Genomic DNA, 23925 nt, shown 5'->3' on the forward strand with positions numbered 1-23925 from the left:
ATTTCTTGTGAGCATGATTTACATTCTAGGCTTGCATGAATGTGTACCTCTGCCCTCTACTGTACAGAATCAGATGTGCTCAGTTTGGGAATGGCTTGCCCTCTAGTGGCTGGCTTGAAATGGGAATAAAAATCTTACTGGAAAGTAGAATTGTGTGAACTGTAACTAGTTAACTAACTAGATCTGAATTGCTTGACTTTTCAAATTAATTTGCTTTGGCCATGTTTATGCCTCTTTTGTATTTGCTTTCCACAAATATTCACGCAAGTTTTACCAGCAAAAATGTTTATGGGAAGATGTGTGTGTGGCTATTTGCAGAAAGTGAATTTCAAAAGGTAGAATGTGAGTATTCATGCCCAAAGTGCTTAGGTTCATCATACTGAAGAGAGAAAAAAAATAACATACCTAAGCATGAGGAGGGATAGCTCAGTGGTTTGAGCATTGGCTTGCTAAACTCAGGGTTGTGAGCTCAATCCTTGAGGAGACCACTTAGGGATCTGGGGCAAAATCAGTATTGGTCCTGCTCGTGAAAACAGGGGGCTGGACTCGATGACCTTTTAGGTCTCTTTCAGCTCTATGAGATAGGTATATCTCCATATATTAAGCAATATAGCTTGAATTCAGAATATTGAGGACTGAATATGAGCAGCAAATTATTAAAAGTTCCAAAGGAGGAGGAGAGAAGTATCACAAAAGGTGTCTAAATTCACCTGCAAATAAATTTAAGGAAATTGTGAAATTGCCATGGATATTCCATGAAAAGGATAAATTCATCCAATAAATTGTTCATTGCAAATTATTCGCTCAGCTCTGACAACTAACAGAGATTCTGTTAGCTCATTTAGTAGAGGCTTATGATTTTTAAATCAAAGATTGTGAATTTTTTTCTCAGGATGCATGAATTGTATTTCTATCCCAGATGTTTAGCTGGGAAGAAGGTCATCTGTATGCATGTGAGTGTATAGTCTGATGGCACCCCAGTTACTGGGCTGAACTCCTTTAAATCCAAGAGCTCAGCCTTAATTTCTGGATGAGGACAGAAAACATCTAAAGTTAGCCTATAGTATGTGTATTACGGCACTTTGGTCTTCAACTATGAAGGAAAGAGCAGTCTTCAACCCATGTACAATGTATGCTGTAATAATAATAATCTGATCTATAAGTGATGAAAGCAAGATCGATAGCAACAAGATCTGTATCTAAGGAAAGATCAGGCTCCTTGACAAAGATGGAAAAGAAAAGCTACTCCTGGATACCACCACTACGTGGACACTGAGAATCAACCACAGTGCAACAGGAACCTTGACTAACCCTTCATAACAAAAGCAGGTAACTTCCCCTGAGTTGAAGGTGTAGATATCAACTTCGCTCTTTCCAACTAATTTTCCCCAATCCACCATCAACCTCTGTTTTTATATGGATAGAACTTTAGCTGGCTAGTTTTCCTCCAAGCCCCAAACTCTGCCAGAAAGTTAAAAATCTGAGCAACCATACTAATCTGTTCTGAAGTAATAGAGGAGCAGTGTAATACATATACAAAACATGGATTAGGCATACTGCAACCAGATGGCATCAATAGCTCCTTTAGACTTTGTCTACATGAGAAAAATTAGTACCCATTTTTCAGCACGAATGCAGTTGCACTGTTGCTGTCAAAAACAGAAGAAATTTCTTATTATGGCAGCCTCCTTTGTGGCCTCACATATACACTGTACAAGAAGAGCTGCAATACTCTTTCACTACTAGACAGCACTTGAGGCAAAGGAACGGTCACCCACTCTAAACCTCTGGGTTATCTCAGAGAGAACAGAATGGAGCCAATCAAGAGAAATTCCTGCCAGTCTGCCCATGTTCACATCTCTCCATCTCACATCTCTCTCAAAAGCAGTTGACACTTGTTTGGGCAAGTTTTATTTTGACTGACTTTGTAAAAGAGAATGTTCCCTCCACTCCGTTAATAAATAGGGACGGAAGGGCCTAGGGTTCTGATTTGCAAGAAAAAAAAAAAAAAAAAAAAAAAAAAAACTGATATAAGATGCCACATTGATTTGGCATCAGTGGCCAGTATGACATTCCAAAACAATTAATGTTAACAGGCCCTCAATTTTGTTGGATACAGAAGCATGGCATTCACTTTTCTGCCCATAAATACCGATTTCCTAGGCAGATGGACCTGCTTATTTGCCAGCATAGCTAAGGATTTTTATTGTCATATTGCAGGTTTTCCTGTTGATGAGTTTTATCTTTTTCTCGTCTCGTAGCACTAGGGAAAACCAATAATTGTTCTTTCTTCAGTGTGATCCATCAAGCCCTTTTAGATGTTTTTGGCCTGATGTTCAATTGCTCAGCACATAGCAACGCCCCTTCTTTCAATGGGAGAGTGAACCTTCATGGTTCTCACCGGGAGCTGCTGGTGCTAAGAACTTGATAATCGGATCCCTATTTAGTTACTGTACTGTACAGTGGCTTTTCCTTCAGGGCTGAAGAGCCTAGGGGTAGCCAACGTTGATTATAAAAGAGCCACAGGTAGGATCAGGTGGTTCGATTCCAGGAGCAACAGGAAGCTGCAGTGAAGAGGGCAGGGCTGAGCTGTGTTGGGTTGGGTCAGGTGAAGTGAAGTGAAGTGTGGTGCTGAAACCATCAGAGGCACAAGTCCTGGCAGTAGGCTGTGGACAGAACTCAGGACCACCATAGAAATTGCTATATTGTTTTCACTTTTGGCTTGCTGTACTGGGAAAATGAAAAAGGGATAAAAGCCTGTTCAGAAGAGCCTGTGAGACTGTTAGTTTGGTGTGAATGTAGTAAGGGAGCCCTGAGGAGGGGAGGAATTGTTAGCAGGGCACTGCAGTGGCAACCCTGGCCCTGAGGGGGCGCAGATGATCCACTGGGGGTACTTAAACTTTTTGAAAAAAAAAAAAAAAAAAAAAAAAGATTAATTGACTATTGAGGATTTATTTATTTTGCACACCTAGCTCAATATTTTCTGAAGTCACTTTGAGATTAGATACCTGTTTAGCTAGTAGAGCACTCACATGAGCGCCAGTTTCAGAGAGACCCAACAAGTCGTCTACTAATCCATGTAAAGATTTTAAATTAAAAACCTTTATGATTTTATATTTATTTAAAAAAAATCTTCATGTAATAATGGAATGTTGCACATACAATGTTCTATTAAACTCTTATATTTTAACAAAAAAATTGAGTCATTAGATTGGTTGCACATTCATACATTTTTTATAGTATCTGCTATATATTAAGCAGAGCAGATCAAGTAACATGACAGGTTCCCCTACCCCTGAATCTTTTATTCTGAATACTGCCACTGGGTTGCACTGACCCAGTGGCAATTTGGCAGGTATTCGTGACATACTTGTTACTACAGAGTTAATATGTGTGGTCAGAATAGTGTTTAGCTTAGAGAAATGCTGCTTCTCATTGCTAAGACTAATATAATGCCAAGATTTTAAAGCAGCCTAATATTACATCTATTATCAAATAGTGAAGTCCCGAGTCAGATATATAGTCACATTACGCATTTTTATACTGTATAATTTTAGAATTGGCACTTTTCTATTGAAATAGATATTCCAATTCCTTTTTCCTATCTATGTTAGAATGAAACTTCATGTTAGCTTGGCACTGAGCTTCAAAATGTTGTGTGCAGTGCTGTTTAACCACGTTGCTCTGTGGATATTAGTGAGACAGGGTGGGTGAGGTAATGTCTTTTATTGGGCCAACTTCTGTTGGGGCGAGAGTCACTTTCCCCACTTGGTCTGCATAAGGGGAGGGGAGGAGAGCAGCAGCTCTTGATGCTCGCTTGACCGCACATACATAGCACAACATAGCACTGTGCACACGAGCACTTACGTTGATGTAACTTATGTCACACAGGGGGTGTGGTTTGTTCACACCCCTGAGCAACATAAATTATGCCAACATCAGCTGTAGTGTAGACATAATGAACACCTCCTGCGCCGACGGGAGGACTTCTCCTATCGGCGTAGGTATTCCACCTTCCCGAGAGGACGTTGTCAACGGGAGACACAGTGCTGTTTACACCAGAGAGTAGGTCAGTATAACTACCTATGGATTTTCCACATCCCTGAGCAACTTAGGGTACATCTACACTACAGCGGGGAGTCGATTTAAGATACGCAAATTCAGCTACGTGAATAGCGTAGCTGAATTCGACGTATCGCAGCCGACTTACCCCGTTGTGAGGACGGCGGCAAAATCGACTTCTGCGGCTTTTTGTCGGCGGTGCTTACTACCACCTCCGCTGGTGGAGTTAGAGCGCCGATTCGGGGATCGATTGTCGCGTCCCGACGGGACGCGATTAATCGATCCCCGAGAAGTCGATTTCTACCCGCCGATTCAGGCGGGTAGTATAGACCAGACCTTAGTTATACTGACGTAAGTTCTGTAGTCCAGTCTCACAACTACATGCAAGGTGCAACAGATTGTTTAGCATAAATAGTTAACACATATTCTAAGAGACCATTCCAGGTAAAGTGACCAATTAGCACCTCTGTAGTCATAGGACAAAAAACGGGGGCTAATGGGTTACATACAGATTGTTGTAATAAGCCATAAATCCAGTCTCTCTCTATTCAGTCCATGATTTTTAGTGTCTAGCAAAGTTATGAATTTAAGCTCCCAGGCTTGTCTTTTGAACTCATTGTGCAGACTTCCTTTCAGGATGAGGACTGAAAGGTCAGATATGGAGTGATAATTTTGTAAAAATGGTTCATCCAGGGGTGATATGGTGTTTGTATCTTATATTTCTGTGTGACTTCATCTGAGAGTGTACTGATTGTCTGGTTTCCCTCACATAGTTGTTACTGGGCATTTAGTGCACTGGACAAGGAACAACACATATTGGGTGGGATGTGTAGGACCCATGGATCTTGAAAGGTGTGTTGCGGGGGGGGGGGGGAGGATTATCATAGCAGTGGGGATATGTCTGCAGCTTTTACATCTGCTGATGTGACAGGGTCTGGTGCTGTTTTGAGTTGGTGTCCTGGTCTGTGGGGAGCTTGCTTTTGATAAGCTTGGTGAGATCGGGGTGTTGTTTGAAGGGCAGAAGGGGGTTTGGGAAAGATATCTTTCAGGATGTGGTCCCGATCAGGTATGGGTTGTAACTGTTTAGTTACACCCTATTTGGGTTCTAGTGTGGGGTGGTAGGTGACAACTAGGTGGGTGTGGTCAGAGGGGTGTGGTATTGAAACAGGTTTTCTCAGGGTATTTTGGTGGCCCTTTTCATGATGTGATCTACTTCTGTGGTGGTGTCCTTGTTTGATGAAGGCAGTTTTAAGTATGTTTAGGTTTGTATCCCTGACACTCTCCTCAGTGCATATTCTATGGTATCTGAGGGCCTGGCTGTAGATGGTGTCTTTGGAGTGGTTACTGGTGATCAGGGGGATGGGGGGGGGAAGGGTTGTATATAGTTGTCTATAGGGTTTTCATTGTTGAAGCTGATCATGTCGTCCCAGGAAGTTGATACTGGTTTGGGAGTGTTCTAGAGAAAGTTTAATGGATGGGTGGTAGTTTTTGAAGTTTTGGTGAAAATCTGAGGATGAAAATATCATTAATATATCTCAGGTATATCATGGGGGGCTTTGTGGTGCATTTGTCCAGAAATTCTTCCTCAAGGTGGCTCATTAAGAGGCTGGCATATTGGGGAACCATCCTGAGGGATGCTGGTGTATAAGGAGGAGACATCCATTGTGGCAAAGATGGTGTTCCAAGGGAGGCTGTTAATGCTGTGGAGTTTCTGGAGGAAGTTGACTTTGTCCTGGAAGAAGCTGGCCCCTTGTGTGGTGAGTGGTTTTAGGACTATTTCTGTGTCCAGATATTCCTTCAGTAAGAATGCCATGGCCAGATATATGTCTGACTGGATTCCCTTGTTTGTGTATCGTGGGAAGCATGCAAAAGGGTCCCTGGGGTGGGTTCATGGGGGATAAGGTTGGAGAGTTTCTCTTGGAATTGTCTGGGGAAGGATTTGATATTCTTAAATTCCTGAGTGTATTGTGGTGTGGGGTCATCTTTGAGTTCTTTATAATAGGTGGTGTCAGAGAGTTGTCAGTTGGCCTTGTTGACATAGTCATCATGGTTGAGAACAATGATGGCACTCCCTTTGTCTGCTCTTTTGATCACTAGCTGGTGGTTGGGTTCCAGGGACTATATAGCTGTCCTCTTGGCAGCGGAGAGACTGTGGTGGATGTGATGTTTGTTTTGCTTTTTTTTCCCTAAAGCAATCATGAAATGGACAAGTGTTGTGGTTTCGTCCACTCAGTCCAATCATTCAGATGATTCTTTTCCTTCTGACTGTTGATAGTGGTGTCAATGACAGAATTCTTCTAGTTCTCCACATTAATATATCAGGTTCTGTAATGGGGCAGCAGTTCAATCCCTTGGAGGCATATGGGGCCTACACATGAATATCCCAACATGTGGTGTACATCAGCTAGTGGAATAAATGCCCCAATAACAACTACATAGGTGAAACCAGACAATCACTACACTCTCAAACTCATACAGAAAAATAAGACAAAAATACCATATTATCTCTTGGTGAACACTTTTCACAAAACAATCACTCCATACATGACCTCTGAGGCCTCTTCCTCAAAGGAAACCTTCACAACAAGTTCAAAAAATGAACCTGGGAGCTTAAATTCATACCTTTGCTAAAAATCATGATCTTAATAAAGCCACCATTGTAATAAGTCATAAATCTAATCTGTAACTCACCACTTCATCTTGAATAGTTAGTTCCTCTCTGAAACAAAAGTAAACAGGACTTAGTTATTTAAATAGGATTAAGGCATAAACTTGTGAAAAACTAAACAATAAATATTCATAAATTTGTATATAATGTTTGAATCAACTATTTGTATATAATGTTTGAATCAACTATTAGAGTTAGTAGTATGTTTATCTCAATATAATCTGGATAGTTCATGAACAGGCTTTACAGTATTGGAAACATGGTCTGTGGTTAGTCATTTACCTTTTGTAAATCCTCCACCCCAGCATGCACACAAGTGCAAATGAGGCACACAATATTAATATTTCATGAAATCTTAGATAAATTCAATGTAGTCATGGACCTCTGCCATGCCACATCACCTTACTAAATCCAATGTAAGGAATCAATCCTACGAGAGAACTGCACAACTCCATCTCTGTAAAATGCTCTGCAGCTACAGTACTTAACCTGATGGATGGGGGAAATGTTACATAATACTTAAGTTATAGAACACTTGAGACTTCTCATAAGCATCTTAAAAAATACACACTTGTCCCCTTCAATTCTTACTCTTACGGACACTTGATGTGTGTCTACTTCAGTTATTCATATCTGACGACTGAAGAAACGGGATCAAAGTTGAAAACTTTTGGGTATTTGTGCTGGTTATTAAATTTAACTTTTTTTCCATGAAAAGAATGCCAGATTAATATAGCAAATATGCCCTGGATTTGAATAAATACATACAAACTGAAAAAAACCGTTTTAACAGATAAAGTCAAAAAGCCATAGTTAGCTACTGTAAAACCAGATATTCCATATCTGGAACATTATCATGAGGTGACAGGTTTAATAGCTATGATGTCAGTTGAAGAAGGACTTTAACCAAAGGACTGCAATATGGAAATTTCATATGTATTTTACACTGTAACCAGAAAAACTATAACAGTCAATATCCTACCACTGAACAATGAGCTCTTCTGTACGAGCAATTTTCTAAAAAATACATACATCAGAAAAATAAAAGTTAAGCTTTGCACTTCTATTGTATCTTCCAACTGAGGATATCAATAAATCCACACCTTCTCAATGCACAATTGATTACTACAGTACATTCTCAAACCCTTTATTCATTTAAATGTAATATTATTCAAATAATGGGGCTTCTACTTTAACTAGGAGATTATTCCACAATCTAATAGAATTTACTGGTGTAATTTTTCATCATATCAAACCAATTTTTCCTTTTCTTAATTTCATTCCAATACTCTTCCTGCACCTCTTGGACAGAATTAAAAACTATCTAGATATTTCAAACACATTCAAATCAGGTAGCTGAATGCCAGTTCCTCTCTCTATTTGGTGATCAGACTCTACAAATACTTGTAAATTGTTCAGTAATTATTTGGTCAAGTTAAAGACTCCATCTACATTCAAGAGCAAGTTTCTTTTCAAAATTAATTACTTTGTATTTCACACCAGATTCCTTTAAGACAGTGGATCTATTTGAAACAAATATTTATTTTTGTTCCTTTTTGTGAAGTTCAAAAACTCATTTTGCAGAAGCAGAACAGAGTCTTGAAATTTGAAGAAAAATATGATTGAGAACAAAAGCACAGAACACATCATATAAAATAGCATATTTAAATATTTTTCCTTGTAGAAACCATACCCTAAACTTGATATCTGCCTCAGAACTTTAACAAGAATGAGTAATTAGTGCACAAAAATCTGATCAAAATTTTTCTACTTAGCCTCAATAAAAAAAGTTTCAAATTTAGTAGTTCTGCTATCTTATTAAAAACGAGTTTGTTAGAGACTCTACAACAGATACAAAATATAGGGGCTATATTTAAAGAAATACATGCACTTTTAAAAAGACAACTTCCATATTTATTTTTAATCTAGGAAAGCACCAGTGCAACATTTCTGTTATTGAAGATGTGATTTCAGTCCAGTTGTTGAGCTGGGTTGACTGAAGACACAAGGGGGGAATTCATAGGAGCACTGAAGCCACTTTACAATAGCATAACAAAGCTAAAAAGCAGCTGTAAGTCCCATCCTCAGGATAGCAGACTTCCCTGACAGGTACAAAGACAGCTCTGCAACGTATCAAAAGAGCCTTGGTGCGGGAGACATGAGGGCCAATCCTATGCCCAGGTTATTTTTCAGTGCTAATAACAGAGCTAATGCAGAGGTGCAACTCAGGGAAGTCCTGAGGAGTTGCCCTAACCTGGACTGGGGGACAACTCAGTTCCCTGACGACCTAGGCAAGAAGGCACAACCCACTCAGTTGCTACACCAGAGTCTGCACTGGTGCAGCAATGGAATCTAACTGAAGGAGATTAAATAATTTGGCCCAACATCACACAATCCGTTTCTTGGGAGACTAGTGTTTAGGACGGTGGTATGTAATTTTTTGCAGCAGCAAAGGCTGTAATGGCATCTTGCCGGAAACTCAATAGCTACAATTAATTTACACACAAATTTGTTTAGGTCTTTATAGATAAACACTAAATAAATGGGTATTTCCCTTGGAAAGTGCTCTGTACTTACTTGTATAACTGCACACCGCACTTAAGACAAAACATGTTTTGTGTCTCAGTGTTAATGGAAAGACTGGCACTAATTCTCTGAAATCAACTATCTGATGGCTAGTTGTATTTTCAAGATGACCATGTGGATTACAGAAGGCAGATTTGAGGCTGTTAGACACATTGCAATATTCTGATTTTTCCAAATCACTTTAAGCCAGGGCCGGTGCAAGGAAGTTTTGCGCCCTAGGTGAAACTTCCACCTTGCGCCCCCTCCCAAGCCCTGCGGCAGCTCCCCGCCCTGAGGCGCCACCCCTCTGCAGCAGCTGCCCCCCCCGCCCTAAGGCCCCTCCCCAGGAGCCATGCGGCAGCTCCCCACCCTAGCTCACCTCTACTCCGCCTCCTCTCCGAGCACGCCACCCCTGCTCTAATTCTCCTCCTCTCCCCGGCTTGCGGCGCCAAACAGCATCCGAAGAAGTGAGGTTTTTACTCACGAAAGCTTATGCCCAAATAAATCTGTTAGTCTTTAAGGTGCCACCAGACTCCTTGTTGTTTTTGTAGATACAGACTAACACGGCTACCCCCTGATACTTGACATCTTATAAAAATGGCACTCTGCTTTTTGCTTCTTTAGGATCATGCAGAAGTCTGCTTGTTTTACCTCATAAATATCAAGAATGTTAAGTCTAGTCTTCTGTAGAACTGGTGAAGTATCTCTTGGGACTCTCAGACTATGTATATCATGACCTCTCATACTGTCATGGAAGAAGCAATGCTTCTGAATCTTTAACAAAAACATCCTTTTTTCAAAATATTTTATAGCTGGTGGAATTAAATGGGTAAAAAACCCAAAGAATTAAAAGCAATCATTAAATATTCCTCCCCTTTTACTTGTTAAGCTTTCAGTCACTTGGGTCTTATGCTTAGTTTTACTGATTCTCCAGTCACTAATGAGTCTTTCAGTGTAAGGAAGATCTGTGTCTAATGTAAAAAGAAGCAGACCAAAAAAAAAAAATATTCTGGCTTTTTCAGCCTTTATATTATAAAGAAGAAAAAAGAAACCAACTTTTCTCTTTTGCAGAATACCTTTAATTTCCATCGAGTTTCCCCAAGAGCCATACCCCCTCACAGGGGGATTGTGAGGATTAATGTTTGTAAAATGCTTTGAACAGGGAAAGTACTATAAGTAATAAGAAAACTATAATGCTTATCAACTAGCTTATGTCATTGTCCTTTTGCAGAACTACCAAGTTTCTCTTAATCTGACTTTATATATCTATATATATAGAGTGAGAGAGAGAGAGAGAGAGAGAGAACGATTCTTTAACGCATTTTACAAAGAATTTAACTTAGCATTAAAAAATATGAAGAGCCTAAATAGCAGAAGAGGGGATGGGGTGAAAGATGGCTATTTGCCACCTTTCAAGATTCCCAATCCAGGGACTGCCAGGGCCCAAACTGCCAGATATAATTTAGAATAGGCTAAGATTGCTTTAAGTTACCTCAACTGTAGCGGCCCCATAGGAATCGCTCACCAGACAAAGGTAGCAAGGACAGCTGAACTCTCCAAGTCTACCCATTCTCACCACACCAAATGGCATATAGCTGGCTTTACACCAGCCAATGATATCTCTGCCCTGGGGGAATCAGCTGCCTCTTCAGGTGGCTTTGTGCCCTTTTGTGCCAGTAAAGCAGGTTGAGGATTTATCTCCTGTTTGTTCGTTTGTTTACTTTTGTTGATCTCTACAGTCTGAAACAACCTAATCACTTAAATCATTGCACTGTTTTAGAAGTGTTTTCGGGATAGAATTCCATGATTAGGGGTTTGTTCGTTTGTTTTTTTTAAACAAACACACAATTTGGAATAAATATGTAACCCTTGATTTCACCAATGAGGTGTGCTGATTCTAAATTTCAGTGTGAACAGTCACGACGTCCTTGTGGTTTTCAATATTCTTGACCTATGCATTTTGCAATTGTACTCAGCTGGATATTTGAAGTTCCTTCATATATTGTACCTGAAACAAACCAAAGGAAATAAAACTGAACTAAGCATATTAACAGTAATTTAAATCCTTGTTCTAAAGATCCAAATAGAGCTCTAAGACAATAAAGCAAAGATTCATATTAACAATGAGAAGCAGAGCTGATATTCACATCAAATATTAAAGTATTTTACTGTTGACTACAATGAAGCACACTTTCTTGCTGGTATATAATATCAATAGTCGACTTATTTTGGGGGGTAAGAAATTTCCCTGAACAGCAATTTCCACATTTCGAGTCAAATTTGAAAGTATTTACAGTTGACATCAGCCATTAAAGCCAGAAGTCAGTCTAAAACTGTCAAAACTATCAAAGTGACTTAGTATGGGACTTAGAAGCGTAAGTGGCTAAGTAACTTTTGAAAGTGAGACTTGTACCCCTAAGTCACTTCGACACTTTTTAACTCAAACTCTCTCCTCCCTCTTATGGTTTCAATTTTATTTTTAAGTACCTTTGATTCATTTGAACTGAAATTTAGATTGAACAGTAATATACACACTAAAGCAGTACACACACACACACTTTTTTTTTTAATACTGAATTAAATATGATAGACAGACTGGCTCATATACCTAGATATTTCTGACCTTTATCAGGGTCATCTCTCAGTATTAATTTGCTGAAAGGAAAATATCTCTGACAAATTGGTATCCAGGTAATTGAAACACAACCTTGAAACAATACCAAACCCAAGTCTATATTATATATTCATAAGAAATTGCTGCTTACCAATTTTGCAGTCTCTGTAGTATTTTTCAATTGGATAATCTTTTGTGAATCCAACTCCACCCATCCATTCAATACATTTACTAGTTGTCAGTGCTGCAACCTAAGGAAAATTAGATTCACAATTACTATCCCAGGACAAACCTTTGCCAAGAAGTCAATCAATGTCATTTGTTCCATCTAATTTCAGAAAAACAACGCAATAATTAAAGCAGCAATTGGAGGGAAAAGGAAAGAATGGAGATTTTAGCCAGCTATCCTGTGCAAACTTTGTAAGAATGTTGTTTGTGCACCAATTTAAGGTTCATTCCCACGTCACCCACCTGATGACATGAAGAAGTCAGAATAGTTATTTGCAATAGTCCCTTCCCTACCAAGAAAGAGACTTTAATTGCTGTATTGGCTACCATTGCAAGTGAAAGGAAGTGATTCTATGCCCATAGACATTTTTGGATCTTATATGCTGAACTATCATTATGACTAGGAGAGGCATTCTTGACCAGAGATTAATTCCCCTCTACCTTACCACAGCAGTGAATCCTGAGGTGATGGAATCTTTCAGAACATCTCCTTGTGGGTGATTGCTAGTATTTGAGGTTTTATTGAGTGGATAAATAATACTACATTTCCTTTCTTTAATTCTGCTGTTTGAGATTTTTTTGTATTTTATTTAAGGGGGTTATACTGTTTATCCCTCAGTTGTCCTACTTTCATCCCATCTGAAAACTGCATGTTGGAAACAAGAGAAAACTATGCTCAATTTACAAAGAAAACAAGTTTTCAAAAAACATATTTAGCAAAAATATGGCTTTAAAACTAACAGCAAGTGAACTAAATGTACCAAATAAAGCAATTTTTGGTTACCTCTGCAGCATAATACTTGGCCATGCTTGCCTCTTTTCTGAATGGCCTTCCTGCTTCTACGAGTCGGGCTGCATTATAGGTCAGCAACCTTGCAGCTTCCAGCTGGGTGGCCACTTGAGCTATCTGATGTTGCATTCCCTATAATAAGCAGGCCCGACGTTAGACAGAACTTACAACACATCTAATATTCTTAAAAGTATTATCCAGCTGCCTAACTTCAATATGCAGCAAAATGTGTATTGCTTTTCAAAGCTTTAAACCTACATTCTGAAATAAAATATGATTACACAAGGATTAGTAAAAGGTCATCCCCTCCCACCTCCTTTTTGCACTTTCAGAGGTGGTGAGACTTTATCTGGGCCAGCAGGAGAAAGAAAAATCTGGGCCCCTTGAAAAATTGCACCTGCCTTTTTTCTTCCCTTCCTCCTGGATACTCAGCTTCATGTGGTTGAGGAGGGAGAGCTCCTTGGCTGATTGACTGGATAGAAGGTTGCACTATAAGGCTATTGGCTCCTGGGTACTCAAGAGTGGACTAATAAGCTTTTTTCCTGCCCGGGCCCCATTCTACATCCTGATCAAAACTTCCCTCCCCTCACAATCGGAGAAGAATTGGATTCTGGGGCCTTGCTGTGGACATCACACTAACAGACTTTTGGGGGCTGGGAATGAATACCTCTCTCACTGCCTGATTGATCTGAGCATTCATTCCCTCCCCACTTCTCCTCCCCCCAAGCCAACCTTCCTCACAGCAACACAGGGACCCAATGGGCACATTAGGTTGTAAAATTTGTTACAACTTGGTAAGTTGAAGTCAAAATATTAAGATGGGTGAACTCAAATGCCTAGTATTAAATGAGGATATTGATACAATAAACATCACAGAAACTTGGTGGACCAACGATAATCAATGGGACACAGTAATGTCAGGATACAAACTAAATAGGAATAAGAGTAGGTCGTGCTGGTGGGAGAGTGGCACTATATATGCAAGAAAGCATAAAGTCAAATATAATTAAACTGTACTATAGAATCTCTATGGATAGAAATTCCATGCTTGAATAATAGGAATACAGCAGTAGGAATATACTACTGACCACCTGATCCAGATAGTGATGGTGATTGTGAAATGCTCAGGGAGATTAGAGAGGCTACAAAAATAGAAAACCCAATAACAATGGGAGATTTCAACTATTGCCCTATTGACTGGGTACATATTGCCTCAGGACAAGATGCAAAGATAAAATTTCTAGGCACCATTAATGACTACTTGTTGGAGCAGCTAGTCCTGGAACACACAAGGGGAGGCAATTCTTGATTTAGTCCTAAGTAGAGCAAAGGATCTGGTCCAAGAGGTGAATATGGCTGAACCATTCAGTAATAGTGACTCCAACGCCATTCCCCACCTTAAGGAGATGACTACTTCTAATGTACTTCCAATTCTGCAATAGCAGTGAATCATGCCTCCGCTGAATGAGTACTTGCACTAAGCACTTAAGAACATAAGAATGACCACACTGGGTCAGACCAATGGTCCATCTAGTCCAGTATCCTGTCAGGTGTTAACATACATATAAAATACATGCACAAACAGATACACCATTAGATCTGCAGAGCGTATATGCCAAATTAAGGCTTATCTCAATTTCTTTTCAATTTGCCATTCACAGACATTGAGAAGGGGAGACATTAAATAACACAAGGGCACTATAGTTATTCAATCAAATGACTCATTCCTGACATTTTCTATTATGATTACTACTCTTAAGTAGACAGTTTTTAATATATACACTGATGAATACCTGAAAATCAAATATGCTTTTCCCAAACTGGACTCTCTCCTTTACATATGGAATAGTGTGGTCAAAACATCCCTGTGCCAATCCCAACATCTGTGAATGAACAGAGAAACAAAGATTACACTGAGTAAACAATTTGTACATTAAATGTACCCAACGGAGGTAATAATTACAGTAATTCTTTTTCTGGGCAGATGGTGTGCCTTTTTAATTTTTCGGCATTCAAGGAGATGAGCTTAGTTTTTCTCTGTAAAAAGAAATATGTTCTGTGTAGTATCAGGAATAATGAAACCAAAGATGACGTAAATACAAAATATAATAAAACAATTCTAACCAGAACCTTAGCCGAGGTTTTACTACTGTTAGAATTCTTGTCCAGGTGAGTCATGATAAAGAGTCTGCATGAAAAATAAACCTATTCTATAACCATCTGGATGTACAGTGAAGTCCTGTAAATCAAGGCAAGATATTAGTGAAAGTGATGTAGTGAACTTTTTCTGTAAAATTCAGAGGCGTCAAAGGATGGCCCAAGTAAACTTTTCTAATCTCAGTCTATGATTCTGTGAAAAGCCCTAACTGCTTTAGACAGGAAAATCCCTGTATACCAAACAGTGAATAAATATAAATATATATACTACCTATAGAAACTTAATTCCAATCAAATTATTTTGCTGTTATGAAGGTACCAGATTGACAGCATAAAAAATTAGAGTACTTCATCTACAGAACTGGTACAGAGGAGGTGGCAGTAGCGCAAGCTTCCTTATAATGTTCTGGAGAGACCACCTTTAGAGGACAGTTATAGGAGACCTGATGCCTATTCAACCTTTAGCAGCTCTACTGAAGCTACCAAAAGGGCAGCCAGTTGTGATGTGGATGCCTGTTTACTAGCAACTGGAGTAATAGTAACAATTAACGTCATATAGGCTGCCCAAGAGCCATACAGCAAAACTTTGAATCATCACCTATCTAGCTAGCTTGATAAAAATTAGTGACCTAGAAATTGAAAGTACTGCAATACAAATCCCCTGAGCCTTTGATTCCCTGAACATGCTGTCTCAAATATCTAACATGTTAGATTAACTCATTTAAACTCCTACTCCTACCTAACGACTCAAAACTGAATGTCATAGGATACAGGTACAAGTTTTTCTTTAACACCAGCTCGGACCACAAACTGAATATGAGCCAAGAACGTGATGAAGTTGCAAAAAAAAGGAAGAACAACAACAACAAAAAAGCTATTATTCTGGAGAGTATTGACAGGTGAGTTTTACATAAGATGTGGATGGTAATTTTTCTGCTCTACTCGACACTGGTGAGGCCTCTCCTGGATTATTGTGTCCAGTTTGGGGCACCACATTTCAAGAAGGATGGGGATAAAGTCCAAAGGAGAGAAATAAAAATTATAAAAGATTTAGAAAACCTGACCTATAAGGAAAGGTTAAAAAATGGCCTTTAGTCTTGAGAAAAAAAAGAGACAACTGAGGGGGGACCTGAGAAGTCTTCAAATACATCAACGGCTTTTATAAACATGATGGTGATCAGTTGTTCTCCATGTCCACTGAAAGCAGGACAAGTAGCAATCAGCTTAATCTGCAGCAAGGGATTTATGTTAGACATTAGGAAAAAAGATAGTTAAGTACTGAAATAGGTTACCAAGAGAGGTTGTGGAATCAGTCATTGGAGGTTTTTAAGAACTGGTTAGACAAACACCTGTCAAGGATGGTCTAGGTATACCTCTGTCATGCCTTAGCATGGACCTCTTGAGGTTCCCTCCAGCCCTACATTTCTGTGATTCCACAGCCTTCTACTAATGCTAATGGGAGTTAAACAAGCATCAAAAATAGAATATACTTTTAATTGGCGAAGGTGATATATTGAGGTCTAGGGCCAGCTGTGTCTGAGCATACCACAAGGCTGCCACATACCATGATTCCTATTTACTATTTGGGGGGAAAACTGAAATCTCCTATAAAAAACACACTTTTAAAAACAGCATTTATGCCTGTCCCAGCTTCTGACAGACTGGTCTGAGCAAGGATGATCAAGCAAAGATTTTTCAGGTCTGGATAGAAGATTAATACTCATGAAGAATATTTTATTGCAAAGAAGATCATGAAGAAAAGATCCCACAAGCTCTCGTAGCTCTTCTTACAAGGGAGGGAATATTACGGAATCCATTAATAATAGTGATACAATATGGGTGAAATAATATCTTTCACTGGACCAACTTCTGTTGGTGGGAGAAACAAGCTTTTGCGCTACACAGAGCTCTTCTTCTGGTATGGGAAAGGTACTTGGAGTGTCACAGTTAAATAAAAGGTCGAACAGTTAGTTTAGCATAAGTAGTTAACACATATTCTAAGGGTACATTCAAGGTGAAGTGGCCCGTTAACATCCCTGTAGTCATAGGACAAAAAGGGGAGTTAGTGAGTTATAGATTGTTGTAATAAGCCATAAATTCAGTGTCTTTATTAAGGTCATGTTTTTTAATGTCTAGCAAAGTTATGAATTTACTAATGAGAGTCAGATGCACAATTAAATCAATTAGGATCCTAGCTGGGTTAATTCGGTATCCAGCTACAAATATAAAAGTCTCCCTTCTGCTGCTCCTAATAGGAGCAAAGAAAAAGACAGAAAATGAAACAAACAAGCAGGGGTTTGGAGCAGAGCCTGGAGCTGGAGTGCGGAGCAGCTCCGGAGCAGTGGAGCTGCAGGTTTTTGCCTGCAGCTGGAAAGGAGCCGGAGCACAGCTCCAAAGCCCTCCAAACAAGAGGCACATACAACAAAAAATAGAGACTGAAAGGGAGACAGACAAGAGACATGAACAGATGGTAAGAAAGCAGAATTAACAGTGATGATCCTGAAACTGGAATCTCACAAAAATACAACTACTCCCCAAAAAGACAACCAAACAAAAACAACACCTTTTCCACAGAGAATTATCTGGGCTACTAGAGTATAAAGGTGGGCTACCAGAATTTGGTAGCCAACTATTTGATCAGTTTAACTATATTACTTAACTTTTATATAGTGCTCAAAAGTGTGTTATTTTACAGACCCCTAAGAAGACAGGTCCTTGACTGAAAGCCAAGTGCCTCAATGAGAGAAGACAAGAGCCTTTCCAGTAATAAAAGGGGGGGGGGAGGGAGAGAGTATTTTTCAAACATGAATAAAAGGGGGCGGGGAAAGACTGTCTACATAAGTCAGAGCTATATAGGACAGATTACAAGGGTTATGTTATCCCAGATTCCATAGATGCTTCCTCCAGAGCCACTGGAACTCACACAACCATTTATCCTCTACTGACTCTTAAAATTCTGGAGGAACACAGTACAAACTAAAATAAAAATAGAGACAGGGTAGAAGAAAATATAGCTGTAGTACATTCTTAATTAGCTTCACTATATGCTACTAGATTCCATTGCACTATTGTATATCTGAAGACAAACAAATTAGCACATGTAACATCACATATAACTATTTTACATTAAAATTATTTGAAACTGTTTTCATAGCAACAATCACGTTTATAAGACATTGATTACCTTCTAAACTATTACTGCTGCAAAACGAAACTCAATTCTACATGGTTTTTAGAATTACTGTTCTTCATTCAAGCACATTTCTCTTCATTTGAAGGTGCCAAAAACAAAGTATTAGCTGAGATATAACAAATACCCATCTTAACTTTTAATTAGGTTAAAACGGTAACTTGCAGTAATTAGATTAAGACCTTGACAGTGTACTTTACTGCCAGAAGAGCTATGTTATTTATATCTCTGAGAACAACAGGAGCCAGTGCTCTAGATTTTTTAAGGCCATACCTGACAAAATTTTATCACAGATAATCTTTAAAAATGATGGAAAAGCCAACCCTATTTAGTATCATGCTACATTACCATGTGGAAAGCATGCATTTAGGCATGACCTATTACTCCTGATCTGTCTGCCAGGAGTTGGAAAAGGAATAAGGAAGAATGACAGCCTCCAAAATGATAGGGACAGACACATCACTTCTACTTGCATAACAAAAATAATATGTTTTTGCATTAATTAGATTTCCCTTTAAAAGCATAGGTTGAATGATAAAAAACAGCCACAAAACCAAATCAATTTTTATAGGGCTGGACTCTGTTCCCAATTATATCAATTAGAATTTCAGGATCTGAATCAGGCTCATAACAAAACAACACATACTTTAAATAATCCAGAAATTCGATTGACATTTTGGTCTAAGTGCCCTAACGTACATTTTTTAAGTATATCGCCACAAACTTAGCAGACTTCCATTAGAATATATCAATTTTTTTCTGGGACTTTTTCATGATTAAGATAAAAAGATAATATCAAATGTCATTTGCTAAGTATGCAATCAATATTGTAAGCACTAAATATTACTCTTTATTCTTACACTATTTATATGATATGCAGTATTTGTCAAATAGCTGAATTTGTTTTTTGAAAAATTAACGTACATGATGGAAGATATGCACTATTGTTGTAGCCTTGTCGGTCCCAGGATATTAGAGAGACAAGGTGGGTGAGAGATATCTTTTATTGGACCAACTTCTGTTGGTGAGAGAGAGTTAGGTCAACGCCAGGCAGCTTATGTCAATCTAACTATGTAAGTAACAGAGGGTCCTGTGGCACCTTTGAGACTAACAGAAGTACCGGGAGCATAAGGCTTTCGTGGGTAAGAACCTCACTTCTTCAGATGCAAGGCAATCACTTGCATCTGAAGAAGTGAGGTTCTTACCCACGAAAGCCTTATGCTCCCGGTACTTCTGTTAGTCTCAAAGGTGCCACAGGACCCTCTGTTGCTTTTTACAGATTCAGACTAACATGGCTACCCCTCTGATACTTAACTATGTAAGTGTTTACACTAAAAGTTTGCTCCCACCAATTAAGCTGCCCTGCTACGCCAGCTTAATAACTCCACTTCCATGAGAGGCATAGAGTCAATGTCAATGTAGTTAGGTCAACACTGTGTCAGTGTAGACATTGCATTGCTTACAGTGATTGCTACTGCATGATGCATCCACTGACACAAGCTTTCCTGGTGAGAACGCGCGCTGCCAACACAAGGAGCATAGTGTGGACACACCAAAGCGATTTCATTACTGCGGCAGCTGTATGCCAATGTAACTTAGATCAACATAATTCTGTAGCGTACACATGCCCAGAGAGACAAGCTTTTGAGCTACACAGAACTCTTCTTCTGGTCTGGGAATGGTACTCAATGTCATAGCTAAATACAATAGGGAACAGATAGTTTAGTAGAAATAGTTAGCGCACATTCTAATAGACGATTCAAGGTAATGTGGCCCGTTAATGCCTCTGTAGTCATAGGACAAAAAGGAGGGGCTAGTGGGTTACAGATTGTTGTAATAAGTGATAAATCCAGTGTCTTCATTAAGAACACGATTTTTGGTGTCTAGCAAAGTTATTAATTTAAGTTCTTAGGCTTGTCTTTTGAAAGTGTTGTGCAGGTTTCCTTTAAGGATAAGGACTGAACAGCCAGATATAGAGTGATTGTTTTGTGAAAAGTTTTTGCCCACAGATGATATGCTGTTTTTATCATTTTCCTGTGTGAGTTCATTCGAGACCATAGTGATTGTCTGGTTTCACCCACAAAGTTGATATTGGGTCATTTAGTGCACTGGATGAAGTACACCACATGTTGGGATAGGCATGTATAGGACCAATGGATCTAGAAAGGTATGTTAATCATTATAGCAGTGGAGATATGTCTGCAGGTTTTGCATCTGTTGTTCTGGCAGGGTCTGGCGCTGCTTTGATTTGGTGTGTCCTGATCTGTGGGGAGCTTGTTTCTGATGATGCACTTGAAGAGGTTGTCGGGGGTGTGGGTGGGAGGAGGGGTTGTTTGAAGGTTGGAAGAAGGGGTTCAGGAAAGATTTCTTTCAGTATGAAATGGTACTTTAGAATACAGAATCATAGGACTGGAAGGGACCTCGAGAGGTCATCTCTTGGCAGGACTAAGTATTATCTAGACCAGGCCTGCACAACATGCGGCCCAGGGGCCGCATGCGGCCCGCGTGGGCTCACTGTGCAGCCAGCGAGGGTTGAGTAGGTGGGCTCACTGTGCGGCCCGTGGGGGGGGTGAGTAGGCAAATGGGCAGGCAGTTGCAGGGAGTGAGTCGGCGAGCCGGGGGAGGGCGGCTGAGGAGGCGAGTGGCAAATCGGTGGCTGACCTGTTCTACTGATCTGGTCTGGCTCCCATCCCCTTTCTCAGGGCCAGCTCCAGGCACCAGCAAAACAAGCATGTGCTTGGGGCGGCACATTTCTAGGGGCGGCATTCTGGCACCAGCCATCATAGGCGCCGACTCTGGGGCATGCAGAAATAGTGCCCCCACCGCCCCAGCTTGCCTCCGCTCCGCCTGCTCCCCTGAGAGCGCCACCGCCACTCCGCTTCTCCCCCCTCCCTCCCAGGCTTGCAGAACCGCTATTTCGCGCAGCAAGGCTAGGAGGGAGGGAGGAGAAGCCGAGCGGCGGGCACTCGGAGGAGGCGACGGTGGTGGAGCGGAGGTGAACTGGAGCGGGGAGCGGTTCCTCTACCTCCCCCGTTACTTCCTGCTTTCCCCGACCCTAGCTCACCTCCGCTCCGCCTGCTCCCCTGAACGCACCACTGTTCCACTTCTCCGCCCTCCCTCGCCTGAAGCGGAGCAGCAGCACACCAGGGGGAGCAGGCGGAGTGTAGGTGAGCTAGGGCGGGAGGCCCGCAGGAAGCAATGGTGGGGGGGAAATGCGGCACACCGTGGGAGGAGGCAGGGCTGGGGATTTGGGGAAGGGGTTCAGAAGGGGTGGAGTTGCGCCGGGGCCAGAGGGGCACGAAAAAAAAGGGGGGGGCGGCCAAAAATTTTTTTGCTTGGAGCGGCAAAAATCCTAGAGCCGGCCCTGCCCTCTCCAAGTGTTGCAGCTGTCTGGAGGTGCCTGCCTTCCACACCTTCCTCATTCACACCTCATTCATTCAACAGGGCAATTGATTACAAAGTGTGGGGGGGAAGATCTTATCCTACTTCTAGCAAAAAGACATTTTTCTTAACTATACTACCTTTGGGGCCCGCTATAACAAATTACCGAGGTTCAATACTGCTGTTTCGGTGGGGTGACGCTGGGGAAGGAGGGTTTGTTTCCGTGGGGCAGGTGGCGCTGGTAGGGGGTGTGTGTTTTGGCAGCGCTGGGGGGGGTTGTTTTTGTGGGGCGGGTGGCACGGTGTTGTGTTTTAGGTGGCGCTGGGGTGGGGTTGGCGGCTCTCGGGGGGGTTTCGGCCCTCAGCTTTTTTCTTTGGAGTAATATGGCCCTCGCCACTTTATGAGTCGTGCAGGCCTGATCTAGACCATTCCTGACAGGTGTTTGTCTAACCTGCTCTTAAAAATCTCCAGTGATGGAGATTCCACAACCTCCCTAGGCAACTTATTCCAGTGTTTAACCACCCTGACAGTTTGGAAGTTTTTCCTAACGTCCAACCTAAAGCTCCCTCAGTGCAATTTAAGCCCATTGCTTCTTGTCCTATCCTCAGAGGTTAAAAAGAACCATTCTCCCCCCTCCTCCTTGTAACAACCTTTTATATAGTTGAAAACTTATGTTCCCTCTCAGTCTTCTCTTCTCCAGACTAAACAAACCCAATCTTTTCAATGTTCCCTCATAGGTCATGTTTTCTACACTTTTAATCATTTTTGTTGCTCTTCTCTGGACTTTCTCCAATTTGTCCACATCTTTCCTGAAATGCAGTGCCCAGAACAGGACACAATACTCCAGTTGAGGCCTATTCTGCATGGCGTACAGCAGAAGAATTACTTCTTGTGTCTTGCTTACAACACTCCTGCTAATATACCCCAGAATGATGTTTGCTTTTTTTGCAACAGTGTTATACTGTTGACTCATATTTAGCTTGTTGTCCACTATGACCCCCAGATCCCTTTCTGCAGTACTCTTTCCTAGGCAGTCATTTCACATTTTGCATGTGTGCAACTGACTGTTCCTTCCCAAATGGAGTACTTTGCATTTTTCCCTATTGAATTTCATTCTACTTACTTCAGACCATTTCTCCAGTTCGTCCAGATCATTTTGAATTTAAATCTTATCCTCCAAAGCACTTGCAACCCCTTCCAGCTTGGTATCTTCCTCAAACTTTGTAAGTGTACTCTCCATGTCATTACCTAAATCAGACCCAGAACTGATCCCTGCAGTACCCCACTCATTATGCCCTTCCAACATGACTGTGAACCACTGATTACTGTTCTCTAGGAACAGTTTTCCAACCAGTTTTGCAACCACCTTATAGTAGCTCCATCTAGGTTGCATTTCCCTAGTTTGTTTATGAGACGGTCATGCGAGACAGTATCAAAAGCTTTACTAAAGTCAAGATATACTATGTCTACAGTTTCTCCCCTATCCACAAGGCTTGTTATCCTGTCAAAGAAAGCTATCAGGTTTGACAGGATTTGTTCTTGACAAATCCATGCTGTTACTTATCACCTTATTATCTTCTAGATGTTTGCAAACTGAATGCTTAATTATTTGTTCCATTATCTTTCTGGGTATAGAACTTACGCTGACTGGTCTGTAATTCCCCAGGTTGTCCTTATTTACCTTTTTATAGATGGGCAAATATAGCGCCATTTTCCAGTCTTCTGGAATCTCTCTCGTCTTCCATGACTTTACAAAGATAATTGCTAATAGCCCAGATATCTCCTCAGTCAGCTCCTTGAGTATTCTAGGATGCACTTCCTCAGGCTCTGGTGACTTGAAGACATCTAATTTGTCTAAGTAATTTTTAACTTGTTCTTTTCCTATTTTAGCCTCTGATCCTACCTCATTTTCACTGACATTCACTATGTTAGATGTCCAATCACCACCAACCTTCTTGGTGAAAACCGGAACAAAGAAGTCATTAAGCACCTCTGCCATTACCACATTTTCTGTTATTATTCCTCCCTCCCACCCCCCCGTCCCTCGTTGAGTAATGGGCCTACCCTGTCTTTGGTCTTCCCCTTGCTTCTAATGTATTTGTAGAATATTTTCTTGTTACCCTTTATGTCTCTAGCTACTCTGATCTCGTTTTGTGCCTTGGCCTTTCTAATTTTGTCCCTACATACTTATTTGTTTATATTCATCCTTTGCACTTTGACCTAATTTCCACGTTTTGTAGGACTTTCTTTTTTTGATTTTTAGATCACTG

General features: G+C 40.6%; 1 protein-coding gene across 2 annotated transcripts in view; it reads right to left on the bottom strand.

The window, feature by feature from the left end:
* Positions 1–11085: 11085 nt before the first annotated feature.
* ACADSB (acyl-CoA dehydrogenase short/branched chain) overlaps positions 11086–23925 on the bottom strand; it is a 28841-nt gene continuing 16001 nt past the window's right edge. For both annotated transcript variants that reach the window (XM_034777879.1, XM_034777880.1), the window contains 4 exons: positions 14721–14810; positions 12922–13059; positions 12061–12160; positions 11086–11303 (listed from right to left, as the gene is read on the bottom strand). In XM_034777879.1, coding sequence (XP_034633770.1) covers positions 11233–11303; positions 12061–12160; positions 12922–13059; positions 14721–14810 — 399 coding nt within the window. In that variant the 3' untranslated portion in view covers positions 11086–11232. The remainder of the gene's footprint in view (positions 11304–12060; positions 12161–12921; positions 13060–14720; positions 14811–23925) is intronic.

The sequence above is a fragment of the Trachemys scripta genome, chromosome 7 (assembly GCF_013100865.1).
Source record: "Trachemys scripta elegans isolate TJP31775 chromosome 7, CAS_Tse_1.0, whole genome shotgun sequence".
NCBI classification, from domain to species: Eukaryota; Metazoa; Chordata; order Testudines; family Emydidae; genus Trachemys; species Trachemys scripta.